This window comes from Leptopilina boulardi, unplaced genomic scaffold (genome assembly GCF_019393585.1).
Source record: "Leptopilina boulardi isolate dan_hultmark-lab unplaced genomic scaffold, ZJU_Lbou_2.1 LbouV2_278, whole genome shotgun sequence".
NCBI lineage: Eukaryota > Metazoa > Arthropoda > Insecta > Hymenoptera > Figitidae > Leptopilina > Leptopilina boulardi.
In genome coordinates, this window is record NW_026137838.1 from 6,408,328 (window position 1) to 6,424,689 (window position 16,362).

The 16,362-nt window shown below is 27.0% G+C and overlaps 3 protein-coding genes across 3 annotated transcripts; 1 reads left to right on the forward strand and 2 right to left on the reverse strand.

Annotated features, from left to right (window-relative positions):
- The first annotated feature begins 173 nt into the window (after nucleotides 1-173).
- Nucleotides 174-7,093, forward strand: LOC127282003 (mediator of RNA polymerase II transcription subunit 23). The gene is made up of 21 exons (XM_051306055.1): nucleotides 174-397; nucleotides 818-1,062; nucleotides 1,123-1,255; nucleotides 1,323-1,505; nucleotides 1,581-1,868; nucleotides 1,951-2,163; nucleotides 2,260-2,346; nucleotides 2,426-2,628; nucleotides 2,714-2,864; nucleotides 2,992-3,250; nucleotides 3,315-3,489; nucleotides 3,792-3,955; nucleotides 4,120-4,289; nucleotides 4,401-4,555; nucleotides 4,666-4,849; nucleotides 4,923-5,307; nucleotides 5,377-5,616; nucleotides 5,683-5,842; nucleotides 5,914-6,201; nucleotides 6,271-6,477; nucleotides 6,641-7,093. The coding sequence occupies exons 1-21, from the start codon at nucleotides 344-346 to the stop codon at nucleotides 6,807-6,809; spliced, it is 4,113 nt and encodes a 1,370-aa protein (XP_051162012.1). The 5' UTR covers nucleotides 174-343; the 3' UTR covers nucleotides 6,810-7,093.
- LOC127282006 (pyrimidodiazepine synthase-like) lies at nucleotides 6,993-9,762 on the reverse strand. The gene is made up of 6 exons (XM_051306062.1): nucleotides 9,488-9,762; nucleotides 8,196-8,353; nucleotides 7,922-8,086; nucleotides 7,644-7,776; nucleotides 7,419-7,537; nucleotides 6,993-7,349 (listed from the first exon to the last, which is right to left on the reverse strand). Exons 1-6 carry the CDS (start codon nucleotides 9,510-9,512, stop codon nucleotides 7,227-7,229), a joined length of 723 nt encoding a protein of 240 aa, XP_051162019.1. The 5' UTR covers nucleotides 9,513-9,762; the 3' UTR covers nucleotides 6,993-7,226.
- A 244-nt stretch (nucleotides 9,763-10,006) lies between these two features.
- Nucleotides 10,007-15,597, reverse strand: LOC127281910 (transmembrane channel-like protein). The gene is made up of 18 exons (XM_051305891.1): nucleotides 15,393-15,597; nucleotides 15,028-15,175; nucleotides 14,734-14,920; nucleotides 14,384-14,618; nucleotides 14,023-14,211; nucleotides 13,683-13,918; nucleotides 13,412-13,603; nucleotides 13,090-13,338; nucleotides 12,938-13,007; nucleotides 12,322-12,853; nucleotides 12,109-12,249; nucleotides 11,945-12,051; nucleotides 11,513-11,808; nucleotides 11,191-11,370; nucleotides 10,975-11,095; nucleotides 10,755-10,911; nucleotides 10,433-10,601; nucleotides 10,007-10,345 (listed from the first exon to the last, which is right to left on the reverse strand). The coding sequence occupies exons 2-18, from the start codon at nucleotides 15,053-15,055 to the stop codon at nucleotides 10,210-10,212; spliced, it is 3,225 nt and encodes a 1,074-aa protein (XP_051161848.1). The 5' UTR covers nucleotides 15,056-15,175; nucleotides 15,393-15,597; the 3' UTR covers nucleotides 10,007-10,209.
- Nucleotides 15,598-16,362: the final 765 nt, after the last annotated feature.

The following is a 16,362-nucleotide window of genomic DNA, read 5'->3' on the forward strand; positions in this document are numbered from 1 at the left end:
TTTATTAATTATTATTTTTAAAAAGCATTTTTAAAAATTACTTTTTTGTAAAATATAAAAATTTATATACTGAAATTTATTAATTTTTTTTTTAAAGTTAGTTGTAAGGTAAAATGAAATTGAATTTTTAAAATAATTGTGTGTTTTGGAGTTAACTTCAGATTGTAATTGAACAACATGGTTGAAAATGAAAACGTTAAAGTTGTAATTGTTTAATATTTGTTTGATGCCGCATAATATATTATTCTGTAAATAATAGAAAACAACTAATAAGGACTTGTGTATTTTATTAATAAATAAATATGTTTTGTTTATAAGTACTTTAAATTAAATTTTCAATACAATGGAGAAAGCAAACATTGAAACACAAATATTAAATATTGTTCACGATATTCTGGTAAGTTGACATTATTTTATGTATATTTAATAATAGTATATGAATTAATGATATTTTTTAGTGTTTTTAATAAAGTTTTTAATGATTTAATTAAAATTTGGATATTAATTGTTAATTTAATATCAATTTAGAAGTATTTTTGTAGGTTATGTTATCAATAATGAAAACTGTGTTTTTATTATTCAATATCAATTTTTCTGTATATTCATTTATTTTTGTTTATATTTTCGTAATTAGTATTATTTAAAAATTTTTCATTATTATAAAATAGTATTTTATTCAAATAATTGATTTTTTCCCTTGTAAATGTATTATATTAATTTACTTTCACATATTTTCATTTTAAATTCCTCTATTTATTTTATCGTTCATAATTATTGAACAATGAATTAATATTGAACAATTATTTATATTTAACAGAAAGTAGAAGCAATAGAAGAAGCATTCAGTTGTGTTATAGTTCATAATGCAGAATTAGAAAACGAAAAAATAGCAGGATGGCAAAAGGAATTATCAACCATAATGACAGGATTAACTGCAGAACAACAGGAAAGTGCTGTACGTCAATTTCTTTCCTTAGCGGCTGGAATGACAAATCATAGACGTTTACAATTATTACTCTCAATGTTAGAAACATTAGTTACAAAAGGAGTTTTACCAGCTAGGTAAGAATAATTCATTTTTTTTATTCTAAATCAAATTTTAAAATTTTCTTTTATTTACAGATTAGTATGCGAGTGTATTCTCAATTGTGATAAACTTATTTATCAAGCTGAAGATTTTTGGGTCAAGTGTTTTTCATTAATTCGAAATATTATCGGTGGAGTTGACTATAAAGGAGTTAGAGAAATTTTAAAAGTAATTATCACCTAAAAATTCGTTTTCTTATTATTTAAAAAATAAATAAATAAAATTTTATTTTAAGGGATGTAGAGATAAGGCTCAAACAATTCCCACAAGACTGCCAACAACTGTTCAACCTCAATTAAAAGCTCTTGAAAATGTAATTGAATATATTTTTGATCGTAACGCTTGTCTATTGCCTGCTGTATTTATTATTAATGAAATAAGAAAAACATCACCTGATCATAAACGATGGCCACATTGGGTAAGTATTATAAAAATTCTTTAAATTTACTTATATATTTTTCATTTAATTTATTTATTTTTTTTTTTTAAACAGAGATTGACGAAGCTTCTTTCGGATTTTGTCGAAAGTTTTCGACCCGCCGCACAAATGGTATCAATTGTTGGACATTCAAAAATGTTACCAGTCGTCGAGCATTCTGGTTACGCAGATCATTTAATAAATCCTTGGGTATTGGATCGGGAAAATTTACAATTCTCCCTCAAGGGAAATCTTCCATACGATCAGGATTTACTAAAGCCACAGACTGAATTATTAAGATATGTTTTGGAACAGCCCTATAGTCGTGATATGGTTTGCTCAATGCTTCAACTTCCGAAACAAGTATTTACATTTAATATTTATATAACTTTTTTTAAATTGGTATTAGTTATTAAAAATTGTGTTCTTTTTTTTCTAATACAAGCTTAAACAACGCTGTATAGCTTTAGAAGAACAACTTGTGGAACTTGTTATTCTTGCTATGGAACGATCTGAGAATGATCCATTACCTTCAGAATCTACTGAAGGAACTGCTGCAAATCATTATGTTTGGTTGCATTTGTCCTCACAATTAATATATTTTGTGCTCTTTCAATTTGCATTTTTTTCTGAATTTTGTACAGCGATTCATGACAGAGTAAGTCGAATAATACATTTTTTTTAAAAAATAAATTATGAAATTTCATTTAAAATAAATTAAAAGAAAATTTTTAATAAAAAAAACTATGTTTAGCTAGCGAGTTGTGAATTACGAAAAGGACGTGATCACTTAATGTGGGTTTTACTTCAATTTATTTCTGGAAGTATACAACGAAATCCCGTGAGTAAATTTATATAAAAAAATACAGTATATATTTTTTTTTTGCTATTATAGTTTAATAATTTATTTTTTATTCCAGTTATCAAATTTTCTTCCTGCTTTAAAACTTTATGATCTTCTTTATCCTGAGACTGAACCATTTCCAGTTCCCGATCTCACTCATCCTTTATGTACACATCAAATGGCAAGCACGTGTATTTGGATTCATCTTTTAAAAAAAGCTCACAGTGAACATGCAAATTTTCACAGACCAATTCCACATGCTCTCAAAGTTCATCATGAGTAAGTGAAAATTTTGTATAAAAATAATTTAATTTTGTATTATATTTTTTTGTCATTGCGATTTTTTTTTTTTTTTTTTTTATAGATTTTTACAACATTTAGTAATACCGAATACTCAATTGTGTATGGGATCCGATTATCGAATTGCTCTCTTGTGCAATGCTTATTCAACGAGTCAAGATTATTTCAGCAGACCGATGGCGGCTCTCGTCGATACAATATTAGGCAATCAGAAGGTAATATTTTTTTCTTATAAACGACTTTTTTCACTATTTAAAATTGAAATAAAAAATCGATTTTTTGCGTCTTAAATTCAATTCGAGGGGAAATTTAGTTAAAAATCTATTTTTTGGTTTTTTATAGGGACAGCAACAGCAGTCATTGCAAAATTTACAAAATAATGCAGCGCTCGTTAATGGACCAACGACACCATTGTCAATGTCAATATTAGATTCATTGACAGTTCATTCAAAAATGAGTCTCATACATCATATTGTCACGCATGTTATTAAATTGGCTCAATCAAAAAGTAATATGGCTCTAGCACCAGCTCTCGTTGAAACATACAGTAGATTATTAGTTTACACTGAAATTGAGAGTTTAGGAATTAAAGGCTATATTGGTAATTATTTAAAGTTTATTTATTTTTCAATATTTATAAAACTAGTGATAATTTTTTTTTTCAGGACAATTGTTGCCACAAGTTTTTAAATCCCACGCCTGGGGAACATTGTACACTCTTTTGGAAATGTTTAGTTATAGAATGCATCACATTCAACCTCATTATCGTGTACAACTTTTATCTCATCTTCATAGTCTCGCCGCTGTACCACAAACAAATCAAACTCAATTACATTTATGGTAAAAAAAAAAAATGAATACTCACTTTCGTTAATATATCAAATTTTTCTTAATTTTGAAATATTCAGAAACAATTTCATTTTTAAAAATGTGTTTAGAGATTTATTTATTCAGTTAATAAAGACAAATAATAGTAAAATAAGTACACAATGGAAAAAATAAATATAATCTAATCAGGAAAAAAAAGAAAAATCTAGTATGACACTTAAAATATTTTTTTTAAAATAGAAAATTTTAAATTAGAAATTTTTTTTAGTGTTTGAATTTGTATTTTTATTGAAAAGAAATAAAATTATTTTCAGTGTCGAAAGCACTGCTCTCAGACTGATAACTGGACTTGGCTCCGCTGAAGTTCAGCCTCAACTCTCACGATTTTTATCGGAACCGAAAACTCTTGTCTCGGCAGAGTCGGAGGAATTGAATAGAGCTTTGGTTTTGACTTTGGCACGTTCAATGCACGTGACAGGTAAATCTTTTTTTTTTTACTATACTTAAAATTTTTTAATACCTCGTTTACAACTTACAATTTAATTAAAAATGATTCGAACGTTCGTTCGAAACCAAAATGTGTGACATATGAATAAATAAATAAATAATGAAATTAAAAAGAATTCAATAATTAAATTACAGGAACTGGAGCCGATTCATTAAGTGGTACATGGTGTAAAGAATTGCTCAATACAATTATGCAAAATACTCCACATTCATGGGCAGTTCATACTCTACAATGTTTTCCACCCGTTCTTAGCGAATTTTTCCAACAAAATAGTGTTCCTAAGGAAAATAAACAACAAATAAAGGTAATTTATTATAAATAAATAATAAAGAATAAATTTTTTTTATTATTTTATTTAATCGTTTTCTTAAAATGAATGTAAATTAAATTAAAAATCATTTTTTATGTGTTTTAGAAAGCCGTAGAAGAAGAATACAGAAATTGGGCATCAATGAGCAATGAAAATGATATAATTGCTCATTTTACAGCTCCAAGTGCACCGCCATTATTTCTTTGTCTTCTTTGGAAAATGATACTCGACACTGATCGAATTAGTCCAATTGCCTACAAGTATGAAAAAATTTACAATAGAAATTATTTTATTAAAAAATTTAAAATGTATTTTTTATTTTTATTTCAAATGCAATTGAAATTTTATTTTCAAAAAAATTCTTTTTCAGAATTCTAGAAAGAATAGGAGCAAGAGCCTTGTCAGCTCATCTTCGTAAATTTTGCGATTATCTTGTTTTTGAATTTTCAAACAGTGTGGGTGGAGGACAACATGTTAATAAATGTGTTGATACAATAAATGACATGATTTGGAAATATAATTTAGTAACAATAGACAGATTAGTGCTTTGTTTGGTAATTATTTGAAATTAAATTTCTCATTTTTTAATGTAACAAATATTAATATTTAGATGTTATTTAATTTTAGGCATTAAGAACCCAAGAAGGAAACGAGGCACAAGTGTGCTTTTTTATAATACAATTATTACTTTTGAAAGCAACTGAATTTCGTAATAGAGTTCAGGAATTTGTTAGAGAAAATTCTCCGGAACATTGGAAACAATCAAATTGGCATGAGAAACATTTGGCATTTCATAGAAAATTTCCAGAAAAATTTGCACCTGAAGGTATTGTTGAACAGACAAGTGGTGGGCCGGGACAATATCAAAATTTACCAGTTTATTTTGGAAATGTTTGTCTACGATTTTTGCCTGTATTCGATATAATGGTTCATCGTTATTTGGAAATTCCACCTGTGTCAAAGAGTTTGGAAATTCTTTTAGAACACCTAGGCTGCCTCTACAAATTTCACGGTAATAAAAACAAAAACAAAATTTCAGTTTATTTGAATTTTGATTAAATATTTTTTTTTTAATTTCCAGATCGACCAGTGACTTATCTTTACAATACATTGCATTATTATGAGAGAAATTTACGAGACAGACCAAATTTGAAGCGTCGTCTTGTCTCAGCAATTTTAGGATCTTTGAAGGAAATTCGTCCATCCGGTTGGGCATTATCCGAAGCTTATACATTGTATATATCAAGACCAACGGAGGATGTTATCACTTGGGTGCCTGAACTTGATTATTATATTCGACTCGTTCAAAGAATCGTCGAAAGTAAGTTTCATTTGGTAGGGGAAAAATTAAGTCAATTTTAATTTTAATTAAAATAAATTATTACAGCAATGTCGGGAACTGCACATTTTCCTGCCACCGATTGGAGATTTAATGAATTTCCAAATTCAGCTGCTCACGCATTATATGTAACTTGTGTTGAATTAATGGCACTACCAATGGCACCGAATTTAGTTGCTAATTCATTACTCGATGTCGTTGCAAAAGGGTAAATTTTATTTTTACCTTTTATTTTACTAATGAAGAATTTTTAATCATTTTTTTTTTTTTTTGTTATAGATATACAATCATTAATTTTAATGAAATACATTTGTGGATTAATTGTGTGGGTCTATTAATGGCAGCCCTTCCTGAATGTTATTGGTCTGCGCTTTATGATCGTCTTGTTGAAACAATCAATACACCGGCTTTATTAAAATGGCCATATGGAAATTTAAGTCCCTTTCAGCTCTTTAATTTTAATACCACACATAATGGTCTATTGGAAAATAAATACAGTTATATGCTTGCATTGGCACATTCGATATGGCATCACGCTGGAGTTGGACAAATTACAACTCTACCGCAGTGAGAATTTGGAATTTTTTTTTCCATATTTTATGTTTTTTAAAGAATAATAACAGAAATTTTTTTTAGATTCGTTAAAGAAAAACTACAACCTGTTGTCACGAGTGAGGAACAATTACTTTATGCTTGTCATTTAATTGGACCAACTTTGGCGCGTTTCAATGTTGAAAGACCGGCCTGTGTCAATAAACTCACAGTCAATTTGTACGAAATGTTAGAACAAGTCGACAAATCTCAGACTCATTTAAATTACATGGATCCTGTCTGCGATCTTCTGTATCCTTTTTCAAAAATTTTTTTTTATTTATATTTTCAATTTAGCAATTTCTGAAAAAAAATTATATTTTTTTTTTGCTTTTTTAAAAAAAAAAAACAATGTATTAATTTGACAGTTATTTATTGAAGCAATTTCCTTACATAATTTACGTATTCAATAAAGATATCACATTAAGTATATGTTCGTTGGCGATACGATGAAGACTGATGTGGAATCTATTATTCGAAGACTGAGACCAGCTCTACAAATGCGACTTCGCTTCATCACACATTTGAACATTGAGGAAATTCAAGCTGATGGACAATCGCAAGCAACGCTCGCAACAACTTAATTAATTTCAGAGGCGAAAATATTTTCATTTTAAAAATCAAATTTAACGATAATGATAAGTATATCGTTTTTAATATTTTTGATAATATGATCATAATATTTATATAAATATTATATATATATATAAATAATTAATTTCTCTTAATAATTAATTGAAAGGCAGAGAGATTATTCGAAGCGGATATCTTTTTTATATATATATATTGTCAATCAAATTGTATAAAGTGTAGGTGAGGGCGTCAATAATTAATTAACATTTTTATTATAATAAACTCGTAAATAGTCTTCAATAGTCTTCTGTAATTCTTTCCTTTATATTATAGGTGTAAGCAATTTTTTTTTTCCCAAAAAGCTTATTCTAATTATTGATTTTTTATCACATTGTTCTTTTTTTTATTTTTAGGAAGAAGATTTTTTTTTAAATGGTATCGTAATTGACGGTGCCCTCTCTTGAGGCTAAAATAAGTTCAGCAAATTTATCATAAGCTCCTGCATTCTCAATTACAAAATCTTGAGATTTCATATTTGTGGTCCAATTTATCTACGAAAAAATAGAATAAAATTTTTATTTAGTATGCAAATTATTGTTATTGTAAATAATTTTACTTACAACATGGGGAAATTTTTCTTTTTCAAAATTCTTTAATGGTTGTTTATAAATCAATGGAAGTGCTTTTGATCGTTCTACCCATGGCCAAATCATAATATCCACAATTCCAGGTTTTTCACCTATAAATTTGAATTAAAAATTGTTTTCATTAATTTATTATTACTAATTTTCAAATTTGTTTTTGATTTTTTTTTTATGTTTATTTTACAGAAGTATTTTCATCACCTCCAAAGAAGTCAGTTCCTCGAATTTTCAGCTCCTCTTCAAATTCCTCCAAATGTTGGGAAATTTCAGCGACAATTTCATCTAGACTTCGATCTTCTTTTCCGTGAATAACATTAGAAAATAAGCTGCTTATCTGTAAGTATTTCCTTTTTTTAATTCTAATTTTCTTCAATTATTAAAAAAAATTATTGGATTATAATTTTTATATCATTTATCACAAATTTTGATTTAATTTTAATTTCAATTTCCTAATTATAGTTAATTAATTAATTTGGTACCTTTCCAAAATTTGTAATCAACTCCAAGTCTCGAGTTTTTCTATCTTCATTATATAAAGGAGGATCAGGATACATTTCATTCACGATGTTTACAATCACGTCTGATTCGATAACTACTTTGCCATCCGGTCCGATAAAAGCCGGAACTTGTCCCTTAGGATGGATCTGAATATTGATGAAAGATACTTTATGAATTTTTAATCACAATGAAAAAAAATACATGCTTATTATTTTAATTAATCTCTTTAAAAAAAAAAAAATTCTAGAAACTTACATCGAAATACCATTTTGGTTTATTTTTTAAATTTATGTTTATTATCTCGTAGGGGATTTTTTTGAATGAAAGTGCCAATCTTGCACGATGAGCATATGGACAAAATTTCATACTAAAAAGATATGGTTTTCCCTCCACTAATTCTGGCTTATCTGAACCTAAAATTAGAAATATTTTCTATTATTCTAATTTTTTTTAATCGATTTTATAGAAAAAAAAAAAATTAAACAGTTTTATTTCTTCATGTTTCAAAAAGTAATATTTGGAAAATTATTTTTCTGTATCCCCTACCCGAAAGTACGGACTTCCCTGTCGGTAATCGTTCAGGGAAGAACGGCTTTTGTGGCCGGCCAGAAACAACGTGCGCTCTGATTGGCTACGAGACTTTAAAGGCTTGATGGCATAGCAACCACATAGCAACGCTTATTTCATGGCCTGTTTTGTGTCAAGTGCGGTAAATAACCACAAAAATAAGCAACCTAAGTTAAAAAAAAGTGACAAATCATGTATAAATAAGATGTACTTGTGTAAGTGTTATTGTACTTTCTCCTTCTTTTTAAATGTCTAAACTGAAAATCTTTCACTTTCATCCACTATTATAAAGTAAACAAAAATTTTCAAAGGTTAACTATATATACACAAAGACACAACACAGGTGATTAGATGCCTTATGGTTAATAAACTAAATTCCATATGCCAAATTATTATTCGTGCATTGGATTTTTGTGCGTTTTATTTATATTTTTCATATAATTTTGACGCCCGCCCCGACCAGCAAAACCTCGGCTTCGCCTCGGCTTTGCAAAAGTCGGGCGGGCTACCTGTCATCTGTAACTAAGCCTTCTGCTACAAGCTTCGCTACGTGGCCGGGAGGGCGCGCTGACGCGAGCCACAGCAGTAGACACATGGTTAATGCCATTTTATTAAAAAATAATAATTATTAAACGTACTTTCGAGTGGGGATAAAGAAAAATTGTATACAACACACGGCCAAAAAGTTTGATGCCCTGCTGAGCGTGATATAAGGCCTCGGCTTCGCCTCGGCCTTATATTTCACGCCCGCCAGGAAATCCAACTTTCTGGCCTAGTATCGTAATATACTATTTATTAATATTAATAATAGTGTTAAAAAATTGTGATTCAATTAATTAATCATCATAATTACATGGAAAGATGAAACAAAAATGCAATGAATTTAATCGCATGAATATCATATGATAATAAAATAATGTTTAATATTTTTTAATGATTGTATCGAATGAAATTTTAATCAATCAAAATATTTACTATACCTTCGGAAAGATGAACGGAATTCATGTTTTCTTTTTTTATTTTCAGTTGAAAGGAGAAAAAAAAAGCCGGAATATATTGACTGAATGTAATGTAAAACAAAATTTCACTTTTTTTTTATCAAAAATTTTATAAAGATTATGAGAAATAGTTTAAAAACTAATTATTTATTGCTTTTCAATTTAGAAAATTTCCTGGAAAATACGCAATAAATATTTTCAAGATGATTCTACGAACACAAATGGAGTTCTACTGCCGGTCTGACGGGTCGATGTTGACTAGAGAGGGGTCTCAATAATGATAATAACTAGAAGTAACTCCCACTCATTTTTCTTTCAATTTCACTGTTGATTTCTCCTTTTTTTTATTACTATTGACACATTGAACAAAAAATTCCATGAAAATTCTCAATTTATAGCTTGCACTTTTTTTTTTATTTTTTTTAAGAGATAATTTTTTATTTTATTAAATAAATTTTATTTTGTATTATTTATTTAATTTAGAATTTTTTTTAATTTATGAGAATACATACCTATTTTGAAAATTTTTGTTTTAATATTTTTGATTGTTATTTATTTATTAAAAAAATATTTCGTCCATGTTTTCTTTTTTATTAAATATTTTATTTTTTAAATATTTAAACATGAGAAACTAAATGAACGAAAACAAATTGTGTTACTTTTATATTTGAAAGAGCAATTTGTTGCAAATAAAAATTAATCTTTCAAAGCGACATTTTCAGTGATTCAGCATCAAAAACTGAGACCGTGGGAGATGATTGTTCTCCAGGTTCTCCAGCAACGCTGATATGAATTTCCGGTATGGCAGAATCTGATTCTTCCACATTTTTTGATTCACTACTAAATTAAAAAAAGAATATATATACATTTTAATTTATATATTTTTTAATTGAATTTTTTAAAAATAATTTTCAGATAAATATTTACTTGGAACGTGCTGCTTTTCGCCATAATTTCCGGATAGATTCACTACGTAAATTTTGATCATGAGGTAATGATTCCAGTTCACCTTCAGTAATATCACCAGCGTCTGAAGTCATTGACATTCCTCGAGCTGGTAATTCAATACTTTTTTCATTTGGATTTTCACTTTCGTCTAAAATTAAAATTTTTTAAAATTTTACATTCAAATTAATTTCTTTTTTAAGTATTTAATTTTTTTAATTGCATTTTTTTTTCAAATGTTTATAAAAAAAAATTTATTTTATTTAAAATTAGATTAGATGTAAATTATTATTAAATTAGTAACCTTTGACAATTGATATTCCTGTGTCTTTTCGTGAAGGCATAAACGATGGTAAAATATTTTTCCATCGTGTAAATGGAGTTTCTTGTATTTCTTGTCGTTTTTCTGCAATTTTGAACATTTTTCGCCTTTCTTCAGTACGTTCTTGTCTCAATTGTATCTGAAAAAAAAAATTATTTTCTCTCAGACTTTGAAAAAGTATTTAAAAACAAAAAACAAATACCTTTAAATCATTATTAGCTTCTCTTAGCGATCCAGTTAGGGAAACCATGTAATAAATAATTAATACCATCAAAACTATTAATGGTATCACTATGCCCGGTGAAACAATATAATCGAAAATTCTGAAAATAAAAATATTTTATATACAATATTTTAAAATAGTGAGAACAAATTTTTTTTTTTTTTTAATTAATTTTTTTATTCTTTTTTTACTTACTTTTGCAATTTTTCAGGTAATGCTTGCTGTAGAGTTTTCGTTCCCAAATGATAAATTCTTTTGTACTGAGAAAATGGTCCACAATGCCAAGAAGGTTCAACCCAAACTATCGCGTATCCAACGGGAAGAACACATAGGAACAACATTGTCAACAATAAAGCAAAGTAAAAATTATTCGACCTATAAATAATTTTATAAAATATTTATTATAATAGAAAAAATTAACATTTAATGTTATTTTAAATTAAAATATTTTTTATTATTTTAAATTTAAATTTCTTTAAACTAATTTTTCCCCTTTTTTTCAGTTCATTTGACTCACCTGGATGCACGAAAAATTACTTTATGCGGTACATTATAATTAAGAACTGCCCACGATCGAATGTGCATAAGAATACCAAGTTTCAAAACATTCAGGGTAATTAATCCAGGACTAAAAAACATACCCATCCAAACCATACCCTGATTATTGATTAAATATAAAATATTTTCTGCAATTTTAAAATCGCCATATTGAGGGAATTTTTTCTCTAAATCCCAACACCAACAATTGTTCATGTAACGAACGAAAATTGCTCTTATAAAGTCGAGTGTTAAGACTGACAATATAGTCATCACCTGGAACAAAAAAAGATTTGTTTGTTCGAGGAAAAGGTAATTTTGAAAAATATAATTTAATAACGATAATAGAAATTTAAATTAATTACAATGTAATTTTTTAATTATTGTGCAATATATATTTTTTTTTCTTTACCAGATCCATGACAGTCAATTTTGCAAGTTCTTGACCAAACATAGTTTCCCAACAGAGACGACGAAGTTTTGTACGAATTTCAAGACTCAGAGGAATTGAAGAAATTTCTGGTAAGAATAAATTAGATCAATATTGAAATATTTTTAATTAAAATTTATAATTACCTCTCTCCTCTGAGATAGTAGATGAAACATTACAAACTTTTACAAAACATCTATTATTAAAAATAATTGGATATGATTCTGTCACTTGTTCCGTAATTATGGTGGAATCAGTTTTATTTTCATTCACAAAAATTGTCTTATCTAAAAATGAATAATTTTCTTATTTTTTAATTTATTAAAAAAAATATTTTTTTGTTTCAGTGAAAATTCTACCTGAAATATTTAAAAAATCATAATACGTATAATCAACATGAGGATCGTCATCATCTTTAAAAAGATAATTTTGATAATCACTATCTTGCAATGAAGTAGTTGATGAATATTTTCGATCATCATCATCAGATATTTCAGAAGTTTCTTCAGATATTTGAGTAGTTATTTCAGATATTTGAGAAGTAATTTCAGATATTTCTTCATAAATTTCTGAAGTTTCGGAAAATTCAGACGTTACTTCATTTGTTGTTTCTACATGATTATTTTGTGTTGATAACGAAGAGAGATCATTGAAATAATTAAATTTTGGCACATGAAGATATGTTTCATTTTCCTGGAGAAAATCATTTATGGAAATTTGTTTTTCAATGGGCGACGCAACTTGAGTGGAATTTGTTAAAACAAGACTCAATGAAGCCAATGTCATTGTCATATTTTGAAGATTTAATTCATAACACGATTTTGGAAAATATTTGCATGTTGAGGTAGAAACTTTCGTTTTATTTGGTTTTAAACTCTGAAGCTGTTTTTGCTGATAAAAAGAATTGATAATTATTGAATTTCGAATTGAAAAGAGAATTAATTAATCATTAATAATTAATTAATCAGAATTTACCATAATGTCAATTTTGCTGAACAATGCGAAAATAAGTGAATATTGATTAAGAAGATTAAGCACCATTATTCTGTAAATTAAGAAATTTAAATTTTTTTCTGAAATGAAATTTAACATAATTATTAAGGAATTTAAAATTTATTGATAAATACCTGGCAAGTTGAAGTCGTAATTGTTTTCTTGGATGATAATTTTCAAGAATGCCAAGAATTTCAAAGAAAATTGGAAAAATATAATTTATAAGTGACATAATAACTGTGATCTCATTTTGTCTCCACCAATTACTATTTGCTTCCGGCTGTGTACTTCTTGCGACAATTTCAATAACAATATAAGCAGACAATGACAATAAAAATAGAACTGATAAATTGACAAATATTCGACAAACTATTGTCTTCCAACTAAAATAAAGAATTTGTGCTTTATAAAAGGTAAAACAATACAAATGAAAAAATTACTTAAATTCTTACTAACCTTCGTTTATCTTTTGCTTTTTCAGCTTCTTCAAGAAGAGCTTCTTTAAAACCAAGAGTAATACTGGAAGTACGATTATTAGACGTTTCTGGATTACCAATCATAAAATCCCAGCTAGTAAAGAGTTTCCACGAAAATGCATATTCGTCTTCTTTTTCCGACAATTTACTCATTCGTGAATTTTTCGCCATTCTGGAGATTTAAAAAAAAAAAGAAATTTTTATATTTCAAATTTATTCTAGTAAGTATGAATAAAAATTAATAAATTTACTTTCGTAAAATGACGACAAAACTATAGGTATAGACAACGATATTTGTGATGAAATATGCCATTGGCAATTGATAAATTTTATTCGATTTTTTATTTGTATACCATCCATAAAAAAATGGTGAATATTTTAAAACACCTTCAAATTCCCATAATGTTAATAATTCTTTGGATTTTATTTCTTCCTCAGGAAGCATTATTTTTCTTTCGCCTGCATCTTTTGGAATTGCCATCAATATCTATAAATTATAAAATTCCCTTGAATTTTAATTTACAAAAATTTTCAATATATTTACTTAAATAATTTTCCTTTTTTTTTTAATTCACTAGAGAAAACGCATACTTCTGGAATGGCAATAAAAGCAGTTAGAATTCCAGAAATGACGAGATTTATCCAAAATAGCCATCGAAGAAATGTGAAAAATGAAGCAACAGCAGATCCAAAATGTGATTCTATATCTTTTATTCGATGCTCCCAGGGAATGAGAAATGTTTGAATATTGACGATTTCACGTTTATAATATTGCCATTTCTATGAAAGGTAATTTTTTTTATTTACTTATTTTTAATCTGGTTTTAATTATTTAATTTCAGTTAATGAGTTGAATTATTATTTTTTTTTTGTTAAGTTTGCTTCTCCATAGAGAAAGTATTTTCTTTTTTAAGTTAATTCATTTTTTTTTTTTTTTTTGCTTGAAAATTACCTTATCCAATAAAATTGACATTCTTGCTAAAATATCTCGAGTGTTGTGTCTTTGGGCAAGTCTGTCGTGAAGAGCACCTTCATGTTGTTTCACAAAAATTTTAGCTTGTCTCGCGAGCTTAATTTTTCTCCGAAGAGGCCATGGTTGTTGTCTTATTCCACTTAGAACTTCTTTATGAAGTTTTAATTTCTCAAAAATCAATTCTTCTCCTTTTTCTTCCATGGATATTGCTGTACTAATTAAATTTTCAACAAATATTGTACAATTACAAAAAAAAAATTATAATTGATAAATTTAAATTATTTTTTATTACTGCAAAAATTATTAATATTAAATAAATTGTCTCTTACTCTCCTGAACTTGTAGTATAAACTGAAGATCTTCGTCTCACGTTGGTATCAAAACTGTCGGGATTAAATGGCGAAGATGATCTTCTTCTGTGTCTTTTTTTACTTTTTCGAGTGGAATTTCGTCTTTGAATAATTGCACAAGCTGAAATCGAATAATCATCTTCTTCACCTGGTTCCTCTTGTCCATCTATTTTTACGAAACGGTTAGTAACTCATTTATAAATTAAAATTTTTAATTATTTTCAAGAAGAATAGAAAAAACAATTTGAATTTTTTTTTTTAAATAAAACTAACCATTAATTGAAACACCTCTTTGAATCATTGTTAAATTTTTCGAATTCACGTTCTCCAATGTAAGATTCTCTTCTTTACTGAATTCGCCGTTATTGTCGTCATCAAGAGCAAATGAAACCTGTAGCGTTTGTTGTTGAGATTTAGGTTCCTGAAGCATTTTTCAAAAAAAAAATAGGTATATCGATTTTTTTTCCACAAATATTTATTTTTGCAAAAGAATAGTGTTTTTTTAAATATTAATTTTTAAAAAAAAATTCTAACTTGGAAAATAAAATATAATCTTTTAATTTTTACTGTTTTTTGATTTAATAAGTACCGTTGTGAAAATTTTACAGTTAGTTAATGAAGATAAATATTTTAATCACTTGGAAATTTGCAGGCACTTGAATGAAATTTTATTTCACTATGGAAAAAATTGAAAGAAGTCATTATTTTTTTTCAAAAGAAGTACGACGAGAGAAGAGGAAAAAAGAAAAAGAACTGGACTGTATTAAATCACGAAAGCTACTGGTTAAATTCTACCTCATATTCTCATAACAACCCTCTGCCGCACCTTTGCAGTATTTTGTAGCAGGTGACTTAAGTTTAATATCTAGCCTTTCAATTCATAAGACTCCTACATACATTAGCTATTAATTAGAAATCGTTTTCTTTAATAATCGGAAAACACGACACTATAAATTATCATTTTTTTTTTTTTTTTTTTCTATTAATTTCCCATCCAAATTTTCAACTTAATTTTAATTCAATAGTTTTACTTTTAATTTTTCTTACAATTTAATGAAGTATTTTTTTTTAATATTTACAAATTTTTTATTTATTTTTAAATAATTTCAAAAATTAATTTCGAAAAAAGTTAAAATAACTTGAGTAAGAAACTAAAAAAAAGGTCCTTGAATTTTTAATTTATAGACGTATAGTTTATAAAAAACAGTCTGGAAAAATCTGTTTCTTCATTCTGTGTCAACTTTGGGTTTTTTTTTTCTACATTATACGAGACACTCAACTTTGCGTGCCGTTTATATTCCACACCCTCGTAATGTTATCTTTCTTCATCCATAAACATAACGAGATATTTCATATAATATTAAGATTTAAAATTTCGTCTTTTAAAATCGAATAGAAAAGATCAAATTTTTCATAAATATATCGAGACGATTCAGTTTATTTATGAAAAAAAGAAGTTTTTTTTTACAATATTTTCAATAATAATTTATTATTATAAAATCAAAAATGAGAAATTAATAGAAAATTTTTTTCACCTATAATTAAGAATTTAGTTTTTAATTTAAATGAATAATTATTAATTTTTTACTTATGAAAATGAAGAAATAA

What these genes read in the sequence shown, in the direction of transcription:
- LOC127281910 (XM_051305891.1), bottom strand. Translation starts at nt 15,055, where the DNA reads ATGATTCAAAGAGGTGTTTCAATTAATG. An exon ending in TATACTACAAGTTCAGGAGA is followed by an intron (nt 14,619 to 14,733) that starts GTAAGAGACAAT and finishes AAATTTAATTAG; the next exon opens with TACAGCAATATCCATGGAAG. An exon ending in TGTCAATTTTATTGGATAAG is followed by an intron (nt 14,212 to 14,383) that starts GTAATTTTCAAG and finishes TACCTTTCATAG; the next exon opens with AAATGGCAATATTATAAACG.
- LOC127282003 (XM_051306055.1), top strand. Translation starts at nt 344, where the DNA reads ATGGAGAAAGCAAACATTGAAACACAAATATTAAATATTGTTCACGAT. An exon ending in GTACAGCGATTCATGACAGA is followed by an intron (nt 2,164 to 2,259) that starts GTAAGTCGAATA and finishes AACTATGTTTAG; the next exon opens with CTAGCGAGTTGTGAATTACG. An exon ending in CGTTCAAAGAATCGTCGAAA is followed by an intron (nt 5,617 to 5,682) that starts GTAAGTTTCATT and finishes AAATTATTACAG; the next exon opens with CAATGTCGGGAACTGCACAT.
- LOC127282006 (XM_051306062.1), bottom strand. Translation starts at nt 9,512, where the DNA reads ATGAATTCCGTTCATCTTTCCGAAG. An exon ending in AGGAACTGACTTCTTTGGAG is followed by an intron (nt 7,538 to 7,643) that starts GTGATGAAAATA and finishes TCAAATTTATAG; the next exon opens with GTGAAAAACCTGGAATTGTG. An exon ending in AAGAAAAATTTCCCCATGTT is followed by an intron (nt 7,350 to 7,418) that starts GTAAGTAAAATT and finishes ATTTTTTCGTAG; the next exon opens with ATAAATTGGACCACAAATAT.